General features: G+C 44.1%; 1 protein-coding gene across 1 annotated transcript in view; it reads left to right on the forward strand.

The window, feature by feature from the left end:
• phf24 (PHD finger protein 24) overlaps positions 1-22,931 on the forward strand; it is a 117,272-nt gene that overhangs the window by 57,987 nt on the left and 36,354 nt on the right. The window contains exon 3 of the mRNA XM_078557307.1: positions 7,631-7,709. Within this exon, the coding sequence (XP_078413433.1) occupies positions 7,631-7,709 (79 nt within the window). The remainder of the gene's footprint in view (positions 1-7,630; positions 7,710-22,931) is intronic.

The raw sequence follows: 22,931 nt of genomic DNA on the forward strand, positions 1-22,931 counted from the left end.
CCGAAGGGAGCCTCTCAGAATCCTCCCCTTTACCACTTACACATCAGCTGGCAGTGAGGGAGAGGATCAGAGAATCACAATGGCTACAGCAGGGAAGGAGGCCATTCGGCCTGTTTCATCTGTACTGGCTCTCCGCTAGAGCAACTTAACTGGCCCCACGCACCTGCCTTTTCCCTGTAGCAAATTCTCCCCCTTCTGATGCTTTTCTGATTCCCTATTGAAAGCCTCGATTGAAGCTGCCTCCACCACATTCTCTCAGTGCATTCCAGACCCTAACCACTCACTGTGGGAAAAACAAGGTTCAACTTTTCAATCTTTGGTTTTCTTTTGCCATTTTTTCTGAAATCTGTGCCCTCTCATTCTCAATCCTTCCTCCAATGGGGAACAGTTTCTCTCTATCTACCCCTGTCCAGACCCTTCATGATTTTGAACACCTCTATCAAATGTCCTCTCAACCTCCCTAAGGAGAACACTCCCAGCTTCTACAACCTATCCACATAACTGAAGTCCCTCACCTCTGGAACCATTCCCATGTATCTTTTCTGCACCCTTTCTAATGCCTTCACATCCTTCCTAAAGTGTGTTGCCCAGAACAGGATACAATACTCCACTTGAGGCCAAATCAGTGCTTCATAAAGATTCTTTTTTTTTTTTTTGCTATTCATTCATGGGATGTGGGCTTCGCTGGCTGGGCCAGCATTTATTGCCCATCCCTAGTTGCCCTTAAGAAGGTGGTGGTGAGCTGCCTTCTTAAACCGTTACAGTCCATGTGGTGTAGGTACACCCACAGTGCTGTTAGGGAGGGAGTTCCAGGATTTTGACCCAGCGACAGTGAAGGAATGGTGATATATTTCCAAGTCAGGATGGTGAGTGGCTTGGAGGGGAACATCCAGGTGGTGGTGTTCCCATGTACTGCTGCCCTTGTCCTTCTAGATGGCAGTGGTCGTGGGTTTGGAAGGTGCTCTCTAAGGAGTCTTGGTGAATTCCTGCAGTGCATCTTGTAGATGGTACACACTGCTGTTACTGTGCATCGGTGGTGGAGGGAGTGAATGTTTGTGGATGTGGTGCCAATCAAGTGGGCTGCTTTGTCCTGGACGGTGTCAAGCTTCTTGAGTGTTGTGGGAGCTGCACTCATCCAGGCAAGTGGGGAGTATTCCATCACACTCCTGACTTGTGCCTTGTAAATGGTGGACAGGCTTTGGGGAGTCAGGAGGTGAGTTACTCATCACAGGATTCCCAGCCTCTGACCTGCTCTTGTAGCCACAGTATTTATATCACAGAATCACAGACTCACACAGTGCAGAAGAGGCCCTTCGGCCCATCAAGTCTGCACTGACACATGAGAAACACCTGACCTACCTACCTAATCCCATTCACCAGCACTTGGCCCATAGCCTTGAATGTTATGATGTGCCAAGTGCTCATCCAGGTGCTTTTTAAAGGATGTGAGGCAACCCGCCTCCACCACCCTCCCAGGCAGTGCATTCCAGACCGTCACTACCCTCTGGGTAAAAAGGTTTTTCTTCACATCCCTCCTAAAACTCCTGCCCCTCACCTTGAACTTGTGCCCCTCATGACTGACCCTTCAACTAAGGGGGCAGCTGCTCCCTATCCACCCTGTCCATGCCCCTCATAATCTTGTACACCTCAATCAGGTCACCCCTCAGTCTTCTCTGCTCCAACAAAAACAACCTAAGTCTATCCAACCTCTCTTCATAACTTAAATATTTCATCCCAGTCAACATCCTGGTGAATCTCCTCTGCACCCCCTCCAGTGCAATCACATCCTTCCGAGAATGTGGTGACCAGAACTGCACACAGTACTCCAGCTGTGGCCTCACCAAGGTTCTATATAACTCCAACATGACCTCCCTGCTTTTGTAATCTATGTCTCAATTGATAAAGGCAAGTGTCCCATATGCCTTTTTCACCACCCCACTAACATGCCCCTCCACCTTCAGCGATCTATGGACACACACTTTGTTCCTCAGAACTTCCTAGTGTCATGCCATTCATTAAATACTTCCTTGTCAAATTACTCCTTCCAAAGTGTATCACCTCACACTCTTCAGGGTTAAATTCTATCTGCCACTTATCTGCCCATTTGACCATCCCGTCTATATCTTCCTGTAGCCCAAGACACTCAACTTCACTGTTAACCACCCGGCCAATCTTTGTGTCATCCGCAAACTTACTAATCCTACCCCCCACATAGTCATCTCTGTCACTTATATAAATGATGAATAATAGGGGACCCAGCACAGATCCCTGTGATACGCCACTGGACACTGGCTTCCAGTCACTAAAGCTTCCTTCTGTCATCACCTTCTGTTTCCTACAACTAAGTCAATTTTGAATCCATCTTTTCAAATTACCCTGTATCCCATGTGCATTTGCCTTCTTTATACATCTCCCATGTGAGACCTTGTCAAAGGCTTTGCTAAAGTCCATATAAACTACATCAACTGCACTACCCTCATCTACACACCTGGCCACCTCCTCAAAAAATTCAACCAAATTTGTTACCTCCCTCTGACAAAGCCATGCTGACTATCCCTGATCAAACCTTGCCTCTCCAAGTGGAGATAGATTCTCTCCTTCAAAATTTTCTCCAATAGTTTCCCTACCACTGACGTGAGGTTCACTGGCCTGTAGTTCCCTGGCTTATCTCTACAACCCTTCTTAAATAGCGGAACCACATTAGCTGTTCTCCAGTCCTCTGGCATCTCCCCCATGGCCAGAGAGGAATTAAAAATTTGGGTCAGAGCCCCTGCAAACTCCTCCCTTGCCTCCCTCAGCAGCCTGGGACACAAATCATTCGGACCTGGAGATTTGTCCACTTTTAAGCCTGCCAACGCCTCCAATACCTTGTCACTCCCTATATCAATTTGCTCAAGAACCTCGCAGTCCCTCTCCCCGGGTTTGATACCTTCATCCTCATTCTCTTGTGTGAAGCCGGATGTGAAGTATTCGTTCAACACTCTAGCGATGTCCTCTGGCTCCACCCATAGATGGCCCCCTTGGTCCCTAATGGGCCCTACTCTTTCCCTGGTTATCCTCTTTCCATTGATATACTTATAGAATATCTTGGGATCTTCCCTACTTTTACCAGCCAGAGCTTTCTCATATCTCCTCTTTCCTCTCCTAATTGCTTATATGGCTAATCCAGTTCAGTTTCTGGTCAATGGTAACCCCCAGGATGTTGATAGTGGGGAATTCAGCGAGGGTAATGCCATTGAATGTCAAGGGGCGATGATTGCATTCTCTCTTGTTGGAGATGGTCATTGCCTGGCACTTGTGTGGCACGAATGTTACTTGCCACTTGTCAGCCCAAGCCTGAATATTGTCCAGGTCTTGCTGCATTTGGACATGGACTGCTTCAGTATCTGAGGAGCCACAAATGGTGCTGAACATTGTGCAACCATCAGCGAACATCCCCACTTCTGACCTTATGATGGAAGGAAGGTCATTGATGAAGCAGCTGAAGATGGTTGGGCCGAGGACACTATCCTGAGGAACTCCTGCAGTGATGTCCTGGAGCTGAGATGACTGACCTCTAACAACCACAGCCATCTTCCTTTGTGCTAGGTATGACTCCAACCAGCGGGAGATTCCCCCTGATTCCCATTGACTCCAGTTTTGCTAGGGCTCCTTGATACCATAATCATTCAAATGCAACGTTGATGCCAATGGCAGTCACTCTCACCTCACCTTGGGAGTTCAGCTCTTTTGTCCATGTTTGAACCAAGGCTGTAATGAGGTCAGGAGCTGAGTGACCCTGGCAGAACCCAAACTGAGCAACACTGAGCAGGTTATTCCTAAGCAAGTGCCACTTGATAGTACTGTTGATGACCCCTTCCATTACTTTACTGATGATCGAGAGTAGACTGATGGGGCGGTAATTGGTCGGGTTGGATTTGTCCTGCTTTTTGTGTACAGGACATACCTGGGCAATTTTCGACATAGCCAGGTAGATCTTAATTTCCTTGCTTTTGTATTCTGTGCAGCCATAAAACTAAGCATCCTGTATGGTTTATTAACCACTTTCTCAATGTGTCCTGCCACCTTTAATGTTTTGTGCACATACACCCCAGGTCTCTCTGCTCTTGCACCCTCTTTAGAGTTGTGTCCTTGGTTTTATATTGCCTCTCCTTATTGTTCCTAGCACAATTAATGACTTCACAATTCTCTGTATTACTTTTCATCTGCCACTTGTCCTCCCATTCCACCAACCTGTCTGTGTCCTCTTGAAGTCTATCAGCAACCTCCTCACAGTTCACAATATTTTCAAGCCCTTTGCTATCTACAGATTTTGTCATTAAGCCTTGTGCACCCAAGACTAGATCATTAAGATAGACCAAGAAAAGCAGGGGCCCTAATGGTGACCTCATGGAGCCACAGTGCATACATAGAATCATTGAATCACAGAATAGTTACAGCACAGCAGGAGGCCATTCGGCCCATTGTGTCTGTGCTGGCTCTCAGTAAGAGCCATTCACCTAGTACCACTCCCCTGCCTTGCGCTAAGTTTCATCTGCCACCTGTCTGCACATTCCACCAACTTATCTATATCCTTTTGAAGTTTGTCACTATCCTCCTCACAGTTCACAATGCTTCCAAGTTTTGTGTCAGCTACAAACTTTGAAATTGCGCCCTGTACATCAAGGTTTAGGTCATTAATGTATGTAGGAAGAGCAGAGATCCTTCCACTGACCCCTGGGGAATTCCACCTGCCTCCACTTTGAAAAACAACCATTCACCACTATTCTCTGTTTCCTGTCACTCAGCCAATTTCATATCCATAGAAACATAGACAAAGAATATAGGAGCAGGAGTAGGCCATTCGGCCCTTCAAGCCTGCTCCGCCATTCATTATGATTATGGCTGATCATCCAACTCAATAGCCTGCTCCCGCTTTCTCCCCATATCCTTTGATCCCTTTCACCCCAAGAGCTATATCTAACTCCTTCTTGAAAACATACAATGTTTTGGCCTCAACTACTTTCTGTGGTAGCGAATTCCACAGGCTCACCACTCTCTGGGTGAAGAAATTTCTCCTCATCTCAGTCCTAAATGATCTACCCCGTATCCTCAGACTGTGACCCCTGGTTCTGGACTCCCCCACCATCGGGAACATCCTTCCTGCATCTACCCTGTCTAGTCCTGTTAGAATTTTATAGGTTTCTATGAGATCCCCCCTCATTCTTCTGAACTCCAGCGAATATAATCCTAATCGACTCAATCTCTCCTCATATGTCAGTCCCGCCATCCCAGGAATCAGTCAGGTAAACCTTCGCTGCTCTCCCTCTATAGCAAGTACATCCTTCCTCAGATAAGGAAACCAAAACTGCACACAATATTCCAAGTGTGGTCTCACCAAGGCCCTGTACAATTGCAGCAACCCTGCTCCTGTACTCGAACCCTCTGGCTATGAAGGCCAACATACCATTTGCCTTCTTTACCGCCTGCTGCACCTGCATGCTTACCTTCAGTGACTGGTGTACAAGGACACCCAGGTCTCGTTGCACATTCCCCTCTCTCAATTTATAGCTATTCAGATAATAATCTGCCTTCCTGTTTTTGCTACCTAAGTGGATAACCTCACATTTATCCACATTATATTGCATCTGCCATGTATTTGCCCAATCACTCAGCTTGTCCAAATCACCCTGAAGCATCTCTGCATCCTCCTCACAGCTCACCCTTCCACCCAGCTTTGTGTCATCTGCAAATTTGGAGATATTACATTTAGCTCCCTCATCTAAATCATTAATATATATTGTGAATAGCGGTCCCACCACCGATCCCTACGGTACCCCACTAGTCACTGCCTGCCATTCGGAAAAAGACCCGTTTATTCCTACTCTTTGTTTCCTGTCTGCCAACCAGTTTTCCATCCATCTCAATACACTACCCCCAATCCCATGTGCTTTAATTTTACACGCTAATCTCTTATGTGGGACTTTGTCGAAAGCCTTCTGAAAGTCCAAATAAACCACATCCAATGGCTCCCCCACATCAACTCTACTAGTTACATCCTCGAAAAATTCGAGCAGATTTGTCAAGCATGATTTCCCTTTCGTAAATCCATGCTGACTCTGTCCGATTCTGCCACTGTTTTCCAAGTGCTCAGCTATTAAATCTTTTATAATGGACGCTAGAATTTTTCCCACTACCGATGTCAGGCTGACTGGTCTATAATTCCCTGTTTTCTCTCTACCTCCCTTTTTAAATAGTGGGGTTACATTAGCTACCCTCCAATCTGTAGGAACTGTTCCAGAGTCTATAGAATCTCGGAAGATGACCACCAATGCATCCACTATTTCTAGGGCCACTTCCTTCAGAACTGGGATGTAGATTATCAGGCCCTGGGGATTTATCGGCCTTCAATCCCATCAATTTCTCCAACACCATTTCCCTATTAATATTGATTTCTTTCAGTTCCTCCCTCTCACTAAACCCTGTGTTCCCCAACATTTCTGGTACGTTATTTGTGTCTTCCTTTGTGAAGACAGAACCAAAGTATGTATTTAGTTGGTCAGCCATTTCTTTGTTCCCCATTATAAATTCCCCTGTTTCAGACTGTAAGGGACCTACATTTGTCTTCACTAATCTTTTTCTCTTCACATACCTATAGAAACTTTTACAGTAATTTTTGATGTTCCCCACAGGCTTATTCTCGTACTCTATTTACCCCTTGGTCCTCCTTAGCTGAATTCTAAAGTGCTCCCAATCCTCAGGTCTGTTGTTTTTTGGCTAATTTGTATGTCTCTTCCTTGGATCTAATACTATCTCTAATTTCCCTTGTAAGCCATGGTTTGGCCACCAAATGCCTTCTGGAAGTTCATGTGCACCACATCAACAGCACTATCCTCATCAACCCTCCCTGTTATCTCATTAAAAACTCCAGCAAGTTAGTTAAACCTGATTTTCCCTTAACAAATCCATGCTGGCTTTCCTTAATTAAACCGCTTTTGTCCAACTGACTGTTAATGTTGTCCCAAGGTTTTGTTTGTAAAAGCTTCCCCATCACCGATGTTAAACTGATTGGCCTGTTGTTCTGGCTTTACCCCCTTCTTTGAACAAGGTTGTGATATTTGCAATTCTCCTTTGAAATACCTTCCTCTGACCCAGAGGGTCAGGGCTGCCTGCTCTGCGCCCTCTCCGCTCAGTGCAAGCTTTTCTTTCCCAGTAAATGGGAATTAAAATACCTCGGGGCCTGAAACTAGCACGTTTCTTGCTGAGCTTGCACATTGGGATTAATATCCATCTCACTGAGGGCTTGGATTACGGGGGTTGCTAACATGGAGTGACCACTCTGCCTGTCCGATGGTGTCTGTGGGTGAATCTGCCTGATGTTAGGGGAGGGGTAAGGTAATGGAGGTAAATCACCCCGTTGATGCTGTAATGGATCAGACTGTACCATCCTATGGAAGGCCAGACTAGATGAGCAGAATGGCCTCCCTCACCTGTCGATGCCTTTACATTTCCTCTGTGAACTTTATCGTTTGCTTGTCATGGTTTCTGTGTGGCTGTCACTATGTGGGGTGAGCTCCCTGTGGGGTAAACAGCACCCTTAATGTCAGCCACATCCTGACCCTCTCTCTCTCTCTCTCTCTGCCTCTTCCAGGATAATGTGAACCTGCTGCTGACCGATGAGGAGATGTTTAGCCTGAAGGAAGTTTTCCGACAATGCAGGATTATCCCAGGTCAGTCCAAATATTGGCCACGCCCTCAGACCACCTCCCCCTGACCTCACTGAGAGGCTCTCCTCCTTCTTTCCAGGGCTTTGCTTGAAAATCATTTAGTAATTTGATCACCCAGTCTCTTTGTATTTTTGACGAAAACAAGACCTGTACGGACAACAACACAGACTTGTGCATGTGGATTAGAATTCCATAGAATCGACACGATGGCAGGGCTGGTGGGCAGGCAATGGTATTGTCACTGGGCTAGTATTCTAGAAGACCTGGGGTAATACTCTGGGGACCTGGGTTCAAATCCCACCACAGCAGATGGTGAAACTTGAATTCAATAAAAATCTGGAATTCAAAGCCTGATGATAACCTTGAAACCATAGTCGATTGTTGTAAAAACCCATCTGGTTCACTAATGTCCTTTAGGGAAGGAAATCTGCTGCTCTTACCTGGTCTGGCCTACATGTGACTCTGGACCCACAGCAATGTGGTTGACTCTTAAATTCCCTCAGAACATGGGCAATAAATGCTGACCTAGCCAGCGACACCCACATCCCATGAACAAATGAAAAGAAAGGATTCAGGCCGTTTACCTAACTGGGTGTTTATGCTTCACCTGAGCTTCCTCCCATCCCTACTCATCTCACCCTGTCAGCATATCCTTGATTTATCCAGCTTCACCTTACATGTAACCAGACTATTCACCTCAACCATTGCCTGTGGCAGTGAGTTCCACATTCCCACCACTCTCTGGGTAAAGCTATTATTCCTGAATTCCCAATTGGATTCATCAGTGACTATCTTTACTTTTGGCCCCGAGCTTTGGTCGCCACTCCCCACAAGTGGAAACATCTCTAATTGCTTCCTGATTTTTCACTCTTGAAAAGCTCGCTATAATTTGAAGATTATGCCCCTGGTTCGTGATTTCCCCGCCAGGGGGGATTAGATTCTCTGGTGTGCGCAGCCCCTGGGGAGGTGAAGAGAATAACTGAGCACATAATGAGGGTTATGGCAGCAGTCTAGGGATGCCAATGCAAAGTGATCTTGAGGCATTCTATTATGGTAGCTAAGGAATTTTAGTTGAAAATCAAATTGCAAATAAAACTGGAATAAAAAGCTAGTGTCAGCAATGGAGACTGAGAGTACTGAGTTATAAAAACCTGCCGGGGAGACCAATGTTCTTTAGGGGAGGAAATCTGCCATCCGTACCCGGTCTGGCCTACATGTGGCTCCAGACCCACAGCAATGATTCTTAACTGCCCTCTGAAATGGCCGACCAAGCCACTCAGTTGTGTTCATGTGGTAATTAGCACTACCTGCTTAAGGGTAATTAGGGGTGGGCAATAAATGCTGGTCTTGCAGCAAAGCCCACATTCCATGCATGAATAAAAAGTAATGCTCCTGTGTATATTATAAAGAGTAGCCCCTGTGTATAACATAGAGAATAGCAGTTTCTGTGTTCACTATAGGGAATAGCAACCCTGTGGGGACATTAGGGGAGAGTGGTCTCTGTGTATATTAGTGGGAAATGTCAACCCCTGTGTATATTAACGGGAATAGCAGCCCCTGTGTGTATTACAGGGAATGGCAGCCCCTGTGTATACTATAGGGAACAGCAACCACTGTGTATAATAAAGGGAATAACAGTCCCTGTGTATATTATAGAGAATAGCGGCCCCTGTGTATATTATAGAGAATAGTCGGCCCTGTGTATATTATAGAGAATAGCAGCCCCTGTGTATATTATAGAGAATCACAGCCCCTGTGTATATTATAGAGAATCGCAGTCCCCGTGTATATTACAGAAAATAGCAGTCCCTGTGTATATTATAGAGAATAGAAGTGCCTGTGTATATTGTACAGTATCAGAGTCCCTGTGTATATTATAGAGAATAGCAGCCCCTGTGTATATTATAGAGAATCCAGTGCCTGTGTATATTATATAGAATAGCAGCCCCTGTGTATATTATAGAGAATAGCAGTCCCTGTGTATATTATAGAGAATAGCAGTCCCTGTGTATATTATAGAGAATAGCAGTCCCTGTGTATATTATAGAGATGAGCAGTCCCTGTGTATATTATAGAGAATAGCAGTCCCTGTGTATCTTATAGAGATGAGCAGTCCCTGTGTATATTACAGGGAATAGCAGGCCTTGTGTACATTATAGTGAATAATAATCCCTGTGTATGTTATAGAGAATAGCAGTTCCCGTGTATATTATAGAGAATCACAGTCCCTGTGTATATTATAGAGAATAGCAGTCCCTGTGTATACTATAGGGAATAGCAGTCCCTCTATGTATTATAATGAATAGCAATCCCTGTGTATATTATAGACAATAGCAGCCCCTGTGTATATTATAGAGAATAGCAGCCCCTGTGTATATTATAGAGATTCCAGTGCCTGTGTATATTATAGAGAATAGCAGTACCTGTGTGTATTGTAGAGAATAGCAGTCCCTGTGTATATTATAGAGAATAGAAGTGCCTGTGTATATTGTACAGTATCAGAGTCCCTGTGTATATTATAGAGAATAGCAGTACCTGTGTGTATTGTAGAGAATAGCAGTACCTGTGTATATTATAGAGAATCACAGCCCCTGTGTATATTATAGAGATGAGCAGTCCCTGTGTATATTATAGAGAATAGAAGTGCCTGTGTATATTGTACAGTATCAGAGTCCCTGTGTATATTATAGAGAATAGCAGTTCCCGTGTATATTATAGAGAATCCAGTGCCTGTGTATGTTATAGAAAATAGCAACCCCTGTGTATATTAAAAGAATAGCAGCCCCTGTGTGTATTATAGAGAATAGCAGTCCCTGTGTATATTAAAGGGAATAGCAGCCCCTGTATGTATTATAATGAAGCAATCCCTGTGTATATTATAGAGAATAGCAGTCCCTATGTATATTATAGGGAATAGCAGTCCCTGTATGTATTATAATGAATAGCAGTCCCTGTGTATATTACATGGAATAGCAGGCCCTGTGTACATTATATTGAATAATAATCCCTGTGTACATTATAGAGAATAGCAGACCCTGTGTATATTGTAGAGAATAGCAGTCCCTGTGTATATTAAGAGAATAGCAGTCCTTTGTATATTATAGGGAATACTGGCCCCTGTCTGTATTAAAGAGAATAGCAGTCCCTGTGTCTATTATAATGAAGCAACCCCTGTGTAGATTATAGAGAATAGGAGCCCCTGTGTATACTATAGAGAATAGCAGTGCCGGTGTATATTGTAGAGAATAGCAGTCCCCGTGTATATTAGAGAGAATCGCAGTGCCTGTGTATGTTATAGAGAATAGCAGTCCCCGTGTATTCTATAGGGAATAGCAGTCCCTCTATGTATTATAATGAATAGCAATCCCTCTGTATATTATAGTGAATAGCAGTCCCTGTGTATATTATAGAGAATAGCAGTCCCTGTATATAATGTAGAGAATAGCGGCCCCTGTGTATATTATAGAGAATATCAGCCCTTGTGTGTATTACAGGGAATAGCAGTCCCTGTGTATCTTATAGAGATGAGCAGTCCCTGTGTATATTACAGGAAATAGCAGGCCCTGTATACATTATAGTGAATAATAATCCCTGTGTATGTTATAGAGAATAGCGGTGCCTGTGTATATTATAGAGAATAGCAGTTCCCGTGTATACTATAGAGAATCACAGTCCCTATATATACTATAGGGAATAGCAGTCCCTCTATGTATTATAATGAATAGCAATCCCTGTGTATATTATAGAGAATCACAGTCCCTGTGTATATTATAGAGAATAGCAGTTCCCGTGTATATTATAGAGAATCACAGTCCCTATGTATATTATAGGGAATAGCAGTCCCTCTATGTATTATAATGAATAGCAATCCCTGTGTATATTATAGAGAATAGCAGGCCCTGTGTATATTATAGAGAATAGCAGCCCCTGTGTATATTATAGAGAATCCAGTGCCTGTGTATATTATAGAAAATAGCAGTCCCTGTGTATATTATAGAGATGAGCAGTACCCGTGTATATTATAGAAAATAGCAGTCCCTGTGTATATTGTAGAGAATAGCAGTCCCTGTGTATATTAAGAGAAAAGCAGTCCCTGTGTGTATTATAATGAAGCAACCCCTGTGTATATTATAGAAAATAGCAGCCCTTGTGTATATTATAGGGAATAGCAGTGCCTGTGTACATTAGAGAGAATCGCAGTCCCCGTGTATATTATGGAGAATAGCAGCCCCTGTGTATATTATAGGGAATAGCAGTACCTGTGTATGTTATAGAGAATAGCAGTCCCTGTGTATACTATAGGGAATAGCAGTCCCTGTGTATATTATGGGGAATAGCCGTCCCTGTGTATATTATGGGGAATAGCCGTCCCTGTGTATATTATAGTGAATAGCAGCCCCTGTGTATGTTATAGAGAATAGCGATCCCTGTGTATATTAAAGTGAATAGCAGCTCCTGTGTATGTTATAGAGAATAGCAGTCCCTGTGTATATTATAGTGAATAGCAGTCCCTGTGTATATTATAGAGAATAGCAGTCCCTGTGTATATCATAGAGAATAGCAGTCCCTGTGTATATTATAGAGAATAGCAGTCCCTGTGTATATTATAGTGAATAGCAGTCCCTGTGTATATTATAGAGAATAGCAGTCCCTGTGTATACTATAGTGAATAGCAGTCCCTCTATGTATTATAATGAATAGCAATCCCTGTGTATATTATAGAGAATAGCAGTCCCTGTGTATATTATAGAGAATAGCAGTCCCTACGTATGTTATAGAGAATAGCAGTCCCTGTGTATATTATAGGGAATCAGAGTCCCTGTGTTTATTATAGAGAATAGCAGGCCTTGTGTATATTGTAGAGGAATGCAATCCCTGTATGTATTATAGAGAATAGCGGCCCCTGTGTATATTATATAGAATAGCAGCCCTTGTGTATATTATAGAGAATAGCAGTCTCCGTGTATATTAGAGAGAATCGCAGTGCCTGTGTATGTTATAGAGAATAGCAGTCCCTGTGTATTCTATAGGGAATAGCAGTCCCTCTATGTATTATAATGAATACCAATCCCTGTGTATAATATAGAGAATAGCCGGCCCTGTGTATATTATAGTGAATAGCAGTCCCTGTGTATATTATAGAGAATAGCAGTCCCTGTATATAATGTAGAGAATAGTGGCCCCTGTGTATATTATAGAGAATAGCAGCCCTTGTGTGTATTACAGGGAATAGCAGTCCCTGTGTATCTTATAGAGATGAGCAGTCCCTGTGTATATTACAGGGAATAGCAGGCCCTGTGTACATTATAGTGAATAATAATCCCTGTGTATGTTATAGAGAATAGCAGTTCCCATGAATATTATAGAGAATCACAGTCCCTGTGTATATTATAGAGAATACCAGTCCCTGTGTATATTATAGGGAATAGCAGTCCCTCTGTGTATTATAATGAATAGCAATCCCTGTGTATAATATAGAGAAAAGCAGGCCCTGTGTATATTATAGAGAATCCAGTGCCTGTGTATATTATAGAGAATAGCAGCCCTGTGTATATTATTGAGAATAGAAGTGCTTGTGTATATTGTACAGTATCAGAGTCCCTGTGTATATTATAGAGAATAGCAGTCCCTGTGTATATTATGGGGAATAGCAGCCCCTGTGTATATTATAGAGAATAGCAGTTCCCGTGTATATTATAGAGAATAGCAGCCCCTGTGTATATTATAGAGAATAGCAGTCCCTGTGTATATTATGGGGAATAGCAGCCCCTGTGTATAGTATAGAGAATAGCAGCCCCTGTGTATATTATAGAGAATAGCAGTGCCTGTGTATATTATAGAGAATAGCAGTCCCTGTGTATATTATATAGATGAGCAGCCCCTGTGTATATTACAGGGAATAGCAGGCCCTGTGTACATTATAGTGAATAATAATCCCCGTGTATATTATAGAAAATAGCAGCCCCTGTGTATATTATAGAGAATAGCAGTCCCTGTGTATATTATATAGATGAGCAGCCCCTTTGTATATTATAGGAAATCAGAGTCCCTGTGTGCATTATAGAGAATAGCAGTCCCTGTGTATATTATAGGAAATCAGAGTCCCTGTGTACATTATAGAGAATAGCAGTCCCTGTGTATATTATAGGAAATCAGAGTCCCTGTGTACATTATAGAGAGTAGCAGTCCCTGTGTATATTATAGGGAATTGCAGTCCATGTATGTATTATAATGAATAGCAATCCCTGTGTTTATTATAGAGAATAGCAGTCCCTCTGTATATTAAGAGAACAGCAGTCCCCTTGTATATTATAGGGAATACTGGCCCCTGTCTGTATTATAGAGAATAGCAGTCCCTGTGTATATTAAGAGAACAGCAGTCCCTGTGTGTATTATAGAGAATAGCAGTCCCTGTGTATATTAAGAGAATAGCAGTCCCTGTGTATATTAAAGGGAATAGCAGCCCCTGTATGTATTATAATGAAGCAGCCCCTGTGTATATTATAGAGAATAGCAGTCCCTGTATGTATTATAATGAATAGCAGTCCCTGTGTATATTACATGGAATAGCAGGCCCTGTGTACATTATATTGAATAATAATCCCTGTGTATATTATAGAGAATAGCAGACCCTGTGTATATTGTAGAGAATAGCAGTCCCTGTGTATATTAAGAGAATAGCAGTGCCTGTGTATATTGAACAGAATCAGATTCCCTGTGTATATTATAGAGAATAGCAGTCCCTGTGTGTATTATAATGAAGCAACCCCTGTGTATATTATAGAGAATAGCAGCCCTTGTGTATATTATAGAGAATAGCAGCCCCTGTGTATATTATAGAGAATAGCAGTGCCTGTGTATATTGAACAGAATCAGATTCCCTGTGCATATTATAGAGAATAGCAGTCCCCATGTATATTAGAGAGAATCGCAGTGCCTGTGTATGATATAGAGAATAGCAGTCCCTGTGTATACTATAGGGAATAGCAGTCCCTCTATGTATTATAATGAATAGCAATCCTGTGTATATTATAGAGAATAGCCGGCCCTGTAGATATTATAGAGAATAGCAGTCCCTATGTATGTTATAGAGAATTGCAGTCCCTGTGTATATTATAGGGAATCAGAGTCCCTGTGTTTATTATAGAGAATAGCAGGCCTTGTGTCTCTTGTAGAGGAAAGCAATCCCTGTATGTATTATAGAGAATAGCGGCCCCTGTGTATATTATATAGAATAGCAGCCCCTGTGTATATTAAGAGAGTAGCAGTCCCTTCCTTGTGCATATTATAGAGAATAGCATCCCCTGTATGTATTACAGGGAATAGCAGCCCCTGTGTATATTATAGAGAATAGCAGTCCCTGTGTATATTATAGAGAATAGCAGTCCCTGTGTATATTATAGAGAATCAGAGTCCCTTTGTTTATTACAGAGAATAGCAGCACCTGTGTATTTTACCGAAAATTGCAGTTCCTATGTATATAACTGAGAATAAGAGACCCTGTGTATATTATGGAGGGTTGGTGATGGTATTATTGCTGGACTAGTCTTCCAGAAAGCCAGTGTAATGCCCTGGGGACCCGGGTTTGAACCCTAACACGGCAGATGGTGGAATTTGAATTCAATAAAAATCTGGAATTAAAAGTCTAATGATGACCATGAGACCATTGTCGATTGTTATAAAAACCCATCTGGTTCACTAATATCCTTTTGGGAAATCTGCCAGCCTTAGCTGGTCTGGCCTACATGTGGCAATGTGGTTGATTCCCCTCAGTAGTATCAAACTGCTACACAGCTTCAAAAAAGGAATAAAACTGAACAGATCACTTGGCATCGACCGAGGCACCGGAAATGACAACAGCAAACAGTCAACCTCCTTACTAACATCTGGGGGCGAGTGCCAAAATTGGAGGAGCTGTCTCACAGACTAGTCAAGCAACAGCCTGACATAGTCATCCTCACGGAATCATATCTTACAGGAAATATCCAAGACACCACCATCACCACCCGGCAGGACAGACCGAGCAGAGGTGGCAGCACTGTGGTATACAGTCCAGGGGGAGTTGCCCTGGGTGTCCTCAACATCAACTCCGGACCCCATGAAGTCTCAAGGCATCAGGTCAAACATGGGCAAGCATATTTCCTGCCGGTTGCCATGTTCCACCCTCCCTCAGCTGATGAATCAGTGCTCCTCCATGTTGAACACCACTTGGAGGAAGCACTGAGGGTGGCAAGGGCACAGAATGTACTCTGAGTGGGGGACTTCAATGTCCATCAACGAGAGCGGCTCAGTAGCACCACTACTGACCAAGATGGCTGAGTCCTAAAAGACATAGCTGCTAGACTGGGCCTGCAACAGGGGGTGAGGGAACCAACAAGACGGAAAAACATACTTGACCTCATCCTCACCAACCTGCCTGCCGCAGATGCTTCTGTCCATGACAGTATCGGTAGAGTAACCACCGCACAGTCGTTGTGGAGATGTAGTCCCGTCTTCATATTGAGGACACCCTCCATCATGTTGTGTGGCACTAACACCGTGCTAAATGGGATAGATTTTGAACAGATCTAGCAACTCAAGACTGGGCATCCATGAGGCGCTGTGGGCCATCAGCAGCAGCAGAATTGTACTCAAACACAATCTGTAACCTCATGGCCCGGCACATCCCCCACTTTACCATTACCATCAAGCCAGGGGATCAACCCTGGTTCATTGAAGAGTGCAGGAAAGCATACCAGGCATACCTAAAAATGAGGTGTCAGCCTGGTGAAGCTATAACACAGGACTGCTTGCATGCCAAACAGCATAAGCAGCAAATAATAGACAGAGCTAAGCGATCCCACAACCAAAGGATCAGATTTAAGTTCTGCAGTCCTGCCACATCCAGTCGTGAATGGTGTTGGACAATTAAACAACTCACTGGAGGATGCGGCTCCACAAATATCCCCATCCTCAATGATGGAGGAGCCCAGCGCTTCAGTACAAAAGATAAAGGTGAAGCATTTGCTACAACCTTCAGCCAGAAGTGCCGAGTGGATGATCCATCTCAGCCTCCTTTGGAGGTCCCCAGCATCACACATGCCAGTCTTCATCCAATTCAATTCACTCCACGTGATATCAAGAAATATCGGAAGGCACTGGATACTGCAAAGGCTATGGGCCCTGACAATGTTCCGGTAATAGTACTGAAGTCATGTGCTACAGAACTTGCTGCACACCTAGCCAAGATATTCCAGTACAGATACAACACTGGCATCTACCCGGCTATGTGAAAAATTGCCCAGATATGTCCTGCACACAAAAAGCAGGACAAATCCAACCCGGCCAATTACCGCCCCATCAGTCTACTCTCGATCATCAGTGAAGTAATGGAAGGGATCGTCAACAGTGCTATCAAGAGGCACTTGCTTAGCAACAACCTGCTCACTGACGCCCAGTTTGGATTCCGCCAGGGCTACTCAGTTCCTGACCTCATTACAGCCTTGGTTCAAACATGGACAAAAGAGATGAAGTCAAGAGGTGAGGTGAGAGTGACTGCCCTTGACATCAAGGCAGCATTTGACCGAGTGTGGCATCAAGGAGCCCTAGCAAAACTGGTGTCAACAGGAATCAGAGAGAAAACTCTCATCTGGTTGGAGTCATACCTAGCACAAAGGAAGATGGTTGTGTTTGATGGAGGTCAGTCATCTCAGCTCCAGGACATCACTGCAGGAGTTCCTCAGAGTAGTGCCCTGGGCCCAACCATCTTCAGCTGCTTCATCAATTACCTTCCTTCCATCATAAGGTCAGAAGTGGAGATGTTCACTGATGATTGCACAATGTTCAGCACCATCACGACTCCTCAGATACTGAAATATTCCTTGTCCAAATGCAGCAAGACCCGGACAATACCCAGGCTTGGGCTGATAAATGGCAAGTAACATTCGCACCACACAAGTGCTGGGCAATGACCATCTCCAACAAGAGAAAATCTAACCATCAGCACTTGACATTCAATGGCATCACCATCACTGAATTCACCACTATCAACATCCTGGGGACAATTGACCAGAAACTGAACTGCACTAGCCATATAAATACTGTGGCTACAAGAGCAGGTCAGAGGCTGGGAATCCTGTGATGAGTAACTCACCTCCTGACTCCCCAAAGCCTGTCCACCATCTACAAGGCACAAGTAAGGAGAATGATGGAATACTCTCCACTTGTTTGGATGAGTGCAGCTCCCACAACACTCAAGAAGCTTGACACCATCCAGAACAAAGCAGTCCGATTGATTGGCACCTCATCCACAAACATTCACTCCCTCCACCACCGATGCACAGTAGCAGCAGTGTGTACCATCTACAAGATGCACTGCAGGAATTCACTATGGCTCCTTAGACAGCACCTTCCAAACCCATGACCACTACCATCTAGAAGGTCAAGGGTAGCAAACACATGGGAACATCACCACCTGGAAGTTCCCTCCCAAGTCACTCACCATCCTGACTTGGAAATATATCGCCGTTCATTTACTGTCACTGGGTCAAAATCCTGGAGCTCCCTCCCTAACAGCACTGTGGGTGTACCTACATCACAGGGACAGCAGCGGTTCAAGAAGGCAGCTCACCACCACCTTCTCAAGGGCAATTAGGAATGGGTAATAAATGCTGGCCCAGCCAACGAAGCCCACTTCCTGTGATTGAATTAAAAAAGCAGCCCCTTTGTATATTATAGGGAATAGCAGCCACTCTATGTTTTAGCAAATAGCAGCCCCTGTGTATTGTATAGAGAATAACAGCCCCTGTGTATATTATAGAGAACAGCAGTCCCTGTGTATATTATAGAGAATAGCAGCCCCTGAGTATATTATAGAGAATAGCAGCTCTGAGTATATTACTGAGAATAGCAGCCCCTGTGTATATTATAGAGAATAGCAGCCCCTAAATATATTATGGAGAATAGGAGCCCCTGTGTATATCATAGAGAATCACAGCCCCTGTGTATATTTTAGAGAATAGCAGCCCCTGTGTATATTATAGAGAATAGCAGCCCCTAAATATAGTATAGAGAATAGGAGCCCCTGTGCATATTATAGAGAATCACAGCCCCTGTGTATATTATAGAGAATCACAGCCCCTGTGTATATTATAGAGAATCACAGCCCCTTTGTATATTATAGAGAATAGCAGCCCCTGAGTATATTATAGAGAATAGCAGCCCCTAAGTATATTATAGAGAATAGCAGCCCCTGTGTATATTGTAGAGAATAGCAGCCCCTGAGTATATTATAGAGAATCACAGCCCCTGTGTATATTATAGAGAAACACAGCCCCTGAGTATATTATAGAGAATCACAGCCCCTGTGTATATTGTAGAGAATAGCAGTCCCTGTGTATATTATAGAGAATCACAGCCCCTGTGTATATTACGGAGAATAGCAGTCCCTGTGTATATTATAGAGAATAGCAACACCTAAATATATTATAGAGAATAGGAGCCCCTGTGTATATTATAGAGAATCACAGCCCCTGTGTATATTGTAGAGAATAGCAGTCCCTGTGTATATTATAGAGAATCAAAGCCCCTGTGTATATTATAGAGAATAGCAGTCCCTGTGTATATTATAGAGAATAGCAGACCCTGTGTATATTATAGAGAATAGCAACACCTAAATATATTATAGAGAATAGGAGCCCCTGTGTATATTATAGAGAATCACAGTCCCTGTGTATATTATAGAGAATAGCAGCCCCTGTGTATATTATAGAGAATAGCAGCCCCTGTTTATATTATAGAGAATCGCAGTCCCTGTGTATATTATATAGGGAATATTGGCACCTGTCTATGTTATAGAAATAGCAGTCCCTGTGCATATTATAGAGAATAGCAGTGCCTGTGTATATTATAGAGAATCAGAGTCCCTGTGTATATTATAAAGAATAGCAGTCCTTGTGTATATTATATAGAATAGCAGTCCCTGTGTATATTATAGGGAATCTCGGCCCCTGTGTGTGTTATAGAGAATAGCAGCCCCTGTGCATATTATAGTGAATAGCAGTCCCTGAGTGTATTATAGGGTATCAGAGTCCCTGTGTTTATTACAGAGAATAGCAGTACCTGTGTATATTATCGAAAATTGCAGTTCCTATGTATAAAATAGAGAATAAGAGACCCTGTGTATATTATGGAGGGTTGGTGATGGTATTATTGCTGGACTAGTCTTCCAGAAAGCCAGGGTAATGCCCTGGGGACCCGGGTTTGAACCCTAACACGGCAGATGGTGGAATTTGAATTCAATAAAAATCTGGAATTAAAAGTCTAATGATGACCATGAGACCATTGTCGATTGTTATAAAAACCCATCTGGTTCACTAATATCCTTTTGGGAAATCTGCCAGCCTTAGCTGGTCTGGCCTACATGTGGCAATGTGGTTGATTCCCCTCAGTAGTATCAAACTGCTACACAGCTTCAAAAAAGGAATAAAACTGAACAGATCACTTGGCATCGACCGAGGCACCGGAAATGACAACAGCAAACAGTCAACCTCCTCACTAACATCTAGGGGCGAGTGCCAAAATTGGAGGAGCTGTCTCACAGACTAGTCAAGCAACAGCCTGACATAGTCATCCTCACGGAATCATATCTTACAGGAAATATCCAAGACACCACCATCACCATCCGGCAGGACAGACCGAGCAGAGGTGGCAGCACTGTGGTATACAGTCCAGGGGGAGTTGCCCTGGGTGTCCTCAACATCAACTCCAGACCCCATGAAGTCTCAAGGCATCAGGTCAAACATGGGCAAGCATATTTCCTGCCGGTTGCCATGTTCCACCCTCCCTCAGCTGATGAATCAGTGCTCCTCCATGTTGAACACCACTTGGAGGAAGCACTGAGGGTGGCAAGGGCACAGAATGTACTCTGAGTGGGGGACTTCAATGTCCATCAACGAGAGCGGCTCAGTAGCACCACTACTGACCAAGATGGCTGAGTCCTAAAAGACATAGCTGCTAGACTGGGCCTGCAACAGGGGGTGAGGGAACCAACAAGACGGAAAAACATACTTGACCTCATCCTCACCAACCTGCCTGCCGCAGATGCTTCTGTCCATGACAGTATCGGTAGAGTAACCACCGCACAGTCGTTGTGGAGATGTAGTCCCGTCTTCATATTGAGGACACCCTCCATCATGTTGTGTGGCACTAACACCGTGCTAAATGGGATAGATTTTGAACAGATCTAGCAACTCAAGACTGGGCATCCATGAGGCGCTGTGGGCCATCAGCAGCAGCAGAATTGTACTCAAACACAATCTGTAACCACATGGCCCGGCACATCCCCCACTTTACCATTACCATCAAGCCAGGGGATCAACCCTGGTTCATTGAAGAGTGCAGGAAAGCATACCAGGCATACCTAAAAATGAGGTGTCAGCCTGGTGAAGCTATAACACAGGACTACTTGCATGCCAAACAGCGTAAGCAGCAAATAATAGACAGAGCTAAGCGATCCCACAACCAAAGGTTCAGATTTAAGTTCTGCAGTCCTGCCACATCCAGTCGTGAATGGTGTTGGACAATTAAACAACTCACTGGAGGAGGAAGCTCCACAAATATCCCCATCCTCAATGATGGGGGAGCCCAGCACATCAGTGCAAAAGATAAGGCTGAAGCATTTGCTACAACCTTCAGCCAGAAGTGGATGATCCATCTCAGCCTCCTCTGGAGGTCCCCACCATCACACATGACAGTCTTCATCCAATTCAATTCACTCCACGTGATATCAAGAAATATCGGAAGGCACTGGATACTGCAAAGGCTATGGGCCCTGACAATGGTCCGGTAATAGTACTGAAGTCTTGTGCTTCAGAACTTGCCGCGCCCCTAACCAAGCTGTTCCAGTACACATACAACACTGGCCCGCTATGTGGAAAATTGCCCAGATATGTCCTGCACACAAAAAGCAGGACAAATCCAACCCGGCCAATTACCGCCCCATCAGTCTACTCACAATCATCAGTGAAGTATTGGAAGGGATCATCAACAGTGCTATCAAGAGGCACTTGCTTAGCAATAACCTGCTCACTGACGCCCAGTTTGGGTTCCGCCAGGGTCACTCCGCTCCTGACCTCATTACAGCCTTGGTTCAAACATGGACAAAAGAGATGAACCAGGTGAGGTGTGAGTGACTGCCCTTGACATCAAGGCAGCATTTGACCGAGTGTGGCATCAAGGAGCCCTAGCAAAACTGGTGTCAACAGGAATCAGAGAGAAAACTCTCATCTGGTTGGAGTCATACCTAGCACAAAGGAAGATGGTTGTGGTTGTTGGAGGTCAGTCATCTCAGCTCCAGGACATCACTGCAGGAGTTCCTCAGAGTAGTGCCCTGGGCCCAACCATCTTCAGCTGCTTCATCAATGGCCTTCCTTCCATCATAAGGTCAGAAGTGGGGATATTCACTGATGATTGCACAATGTTCAGCACTATTCATGACTGCTCAGATACTGAAATATTCCTTGTCCAAATGCAGCAAGACCCGGACAATATCCAGGCTTGGGCTGACAAATGGCAAGTAACATTCTCACCACACAAGCGCTGGGCAATGACCATCTCCAACAAGAGAAAATCTAACCATCACCCCTTGACATTCAATGGCATCACCATCACTGAATTCACCACTATCAACATCCTGGGGACCACTGACCAGAAACTGAACTGGACTAGCCACATAAATACTGTGGCTACAAGAGCAGGTCAGAGGCTGGGAATCCTGTGGCGAGTAACTCACCTCCTGACTCCCCAAAGCCTGTCCACCATCTACAAGGCACAAGTAAGGAGAATGATGGAATACTCTCCACTTGTTTGGATGAGTGCAGCTCCCACAACACTCAAGAAGCTTGACACCGTCCAGAACAAAGCAGTCTGATTGATTTGCACCTCATCCACAAACATTCACTCCCTCCACCACCGATGCACAGTAGCAGCAGTGTGTACCATCTACAAGATGCACTGTAGGAATTCACTATGGCTCCTTAGACAGCACCTTCCAAACCCATGACCACTACCATCTAGAAGGACAAGGGCAGCAAACACATGGGAACACCACCACCTGGAAGTTTCCCCCCAAGTCACTCACCATCCTGACTTGGAAATATATCGCCGTTCATTTACTGTCGTTGGGTCAAAATCCTGGAGCTCCCTCCCTAACAGCACTGTGGGTGTACCTACACCACAGGGACTGCA

The sequence above is a fragment of the Cetorhinus maximus genome, chromosome 2 (genome assembly GCF_964194155.1).
Source record: "Cetorhinus maximus chromosome 2, sCetMax3.hap1.1, whole genome shotgun sequence".
Lineage (NCBI taxonomy): Eukaryota > Metazoa > Chordata > Chondrichthyes > Lamniformes > Cetorhinidae > Cetorhinus > Cetorhinus maximus.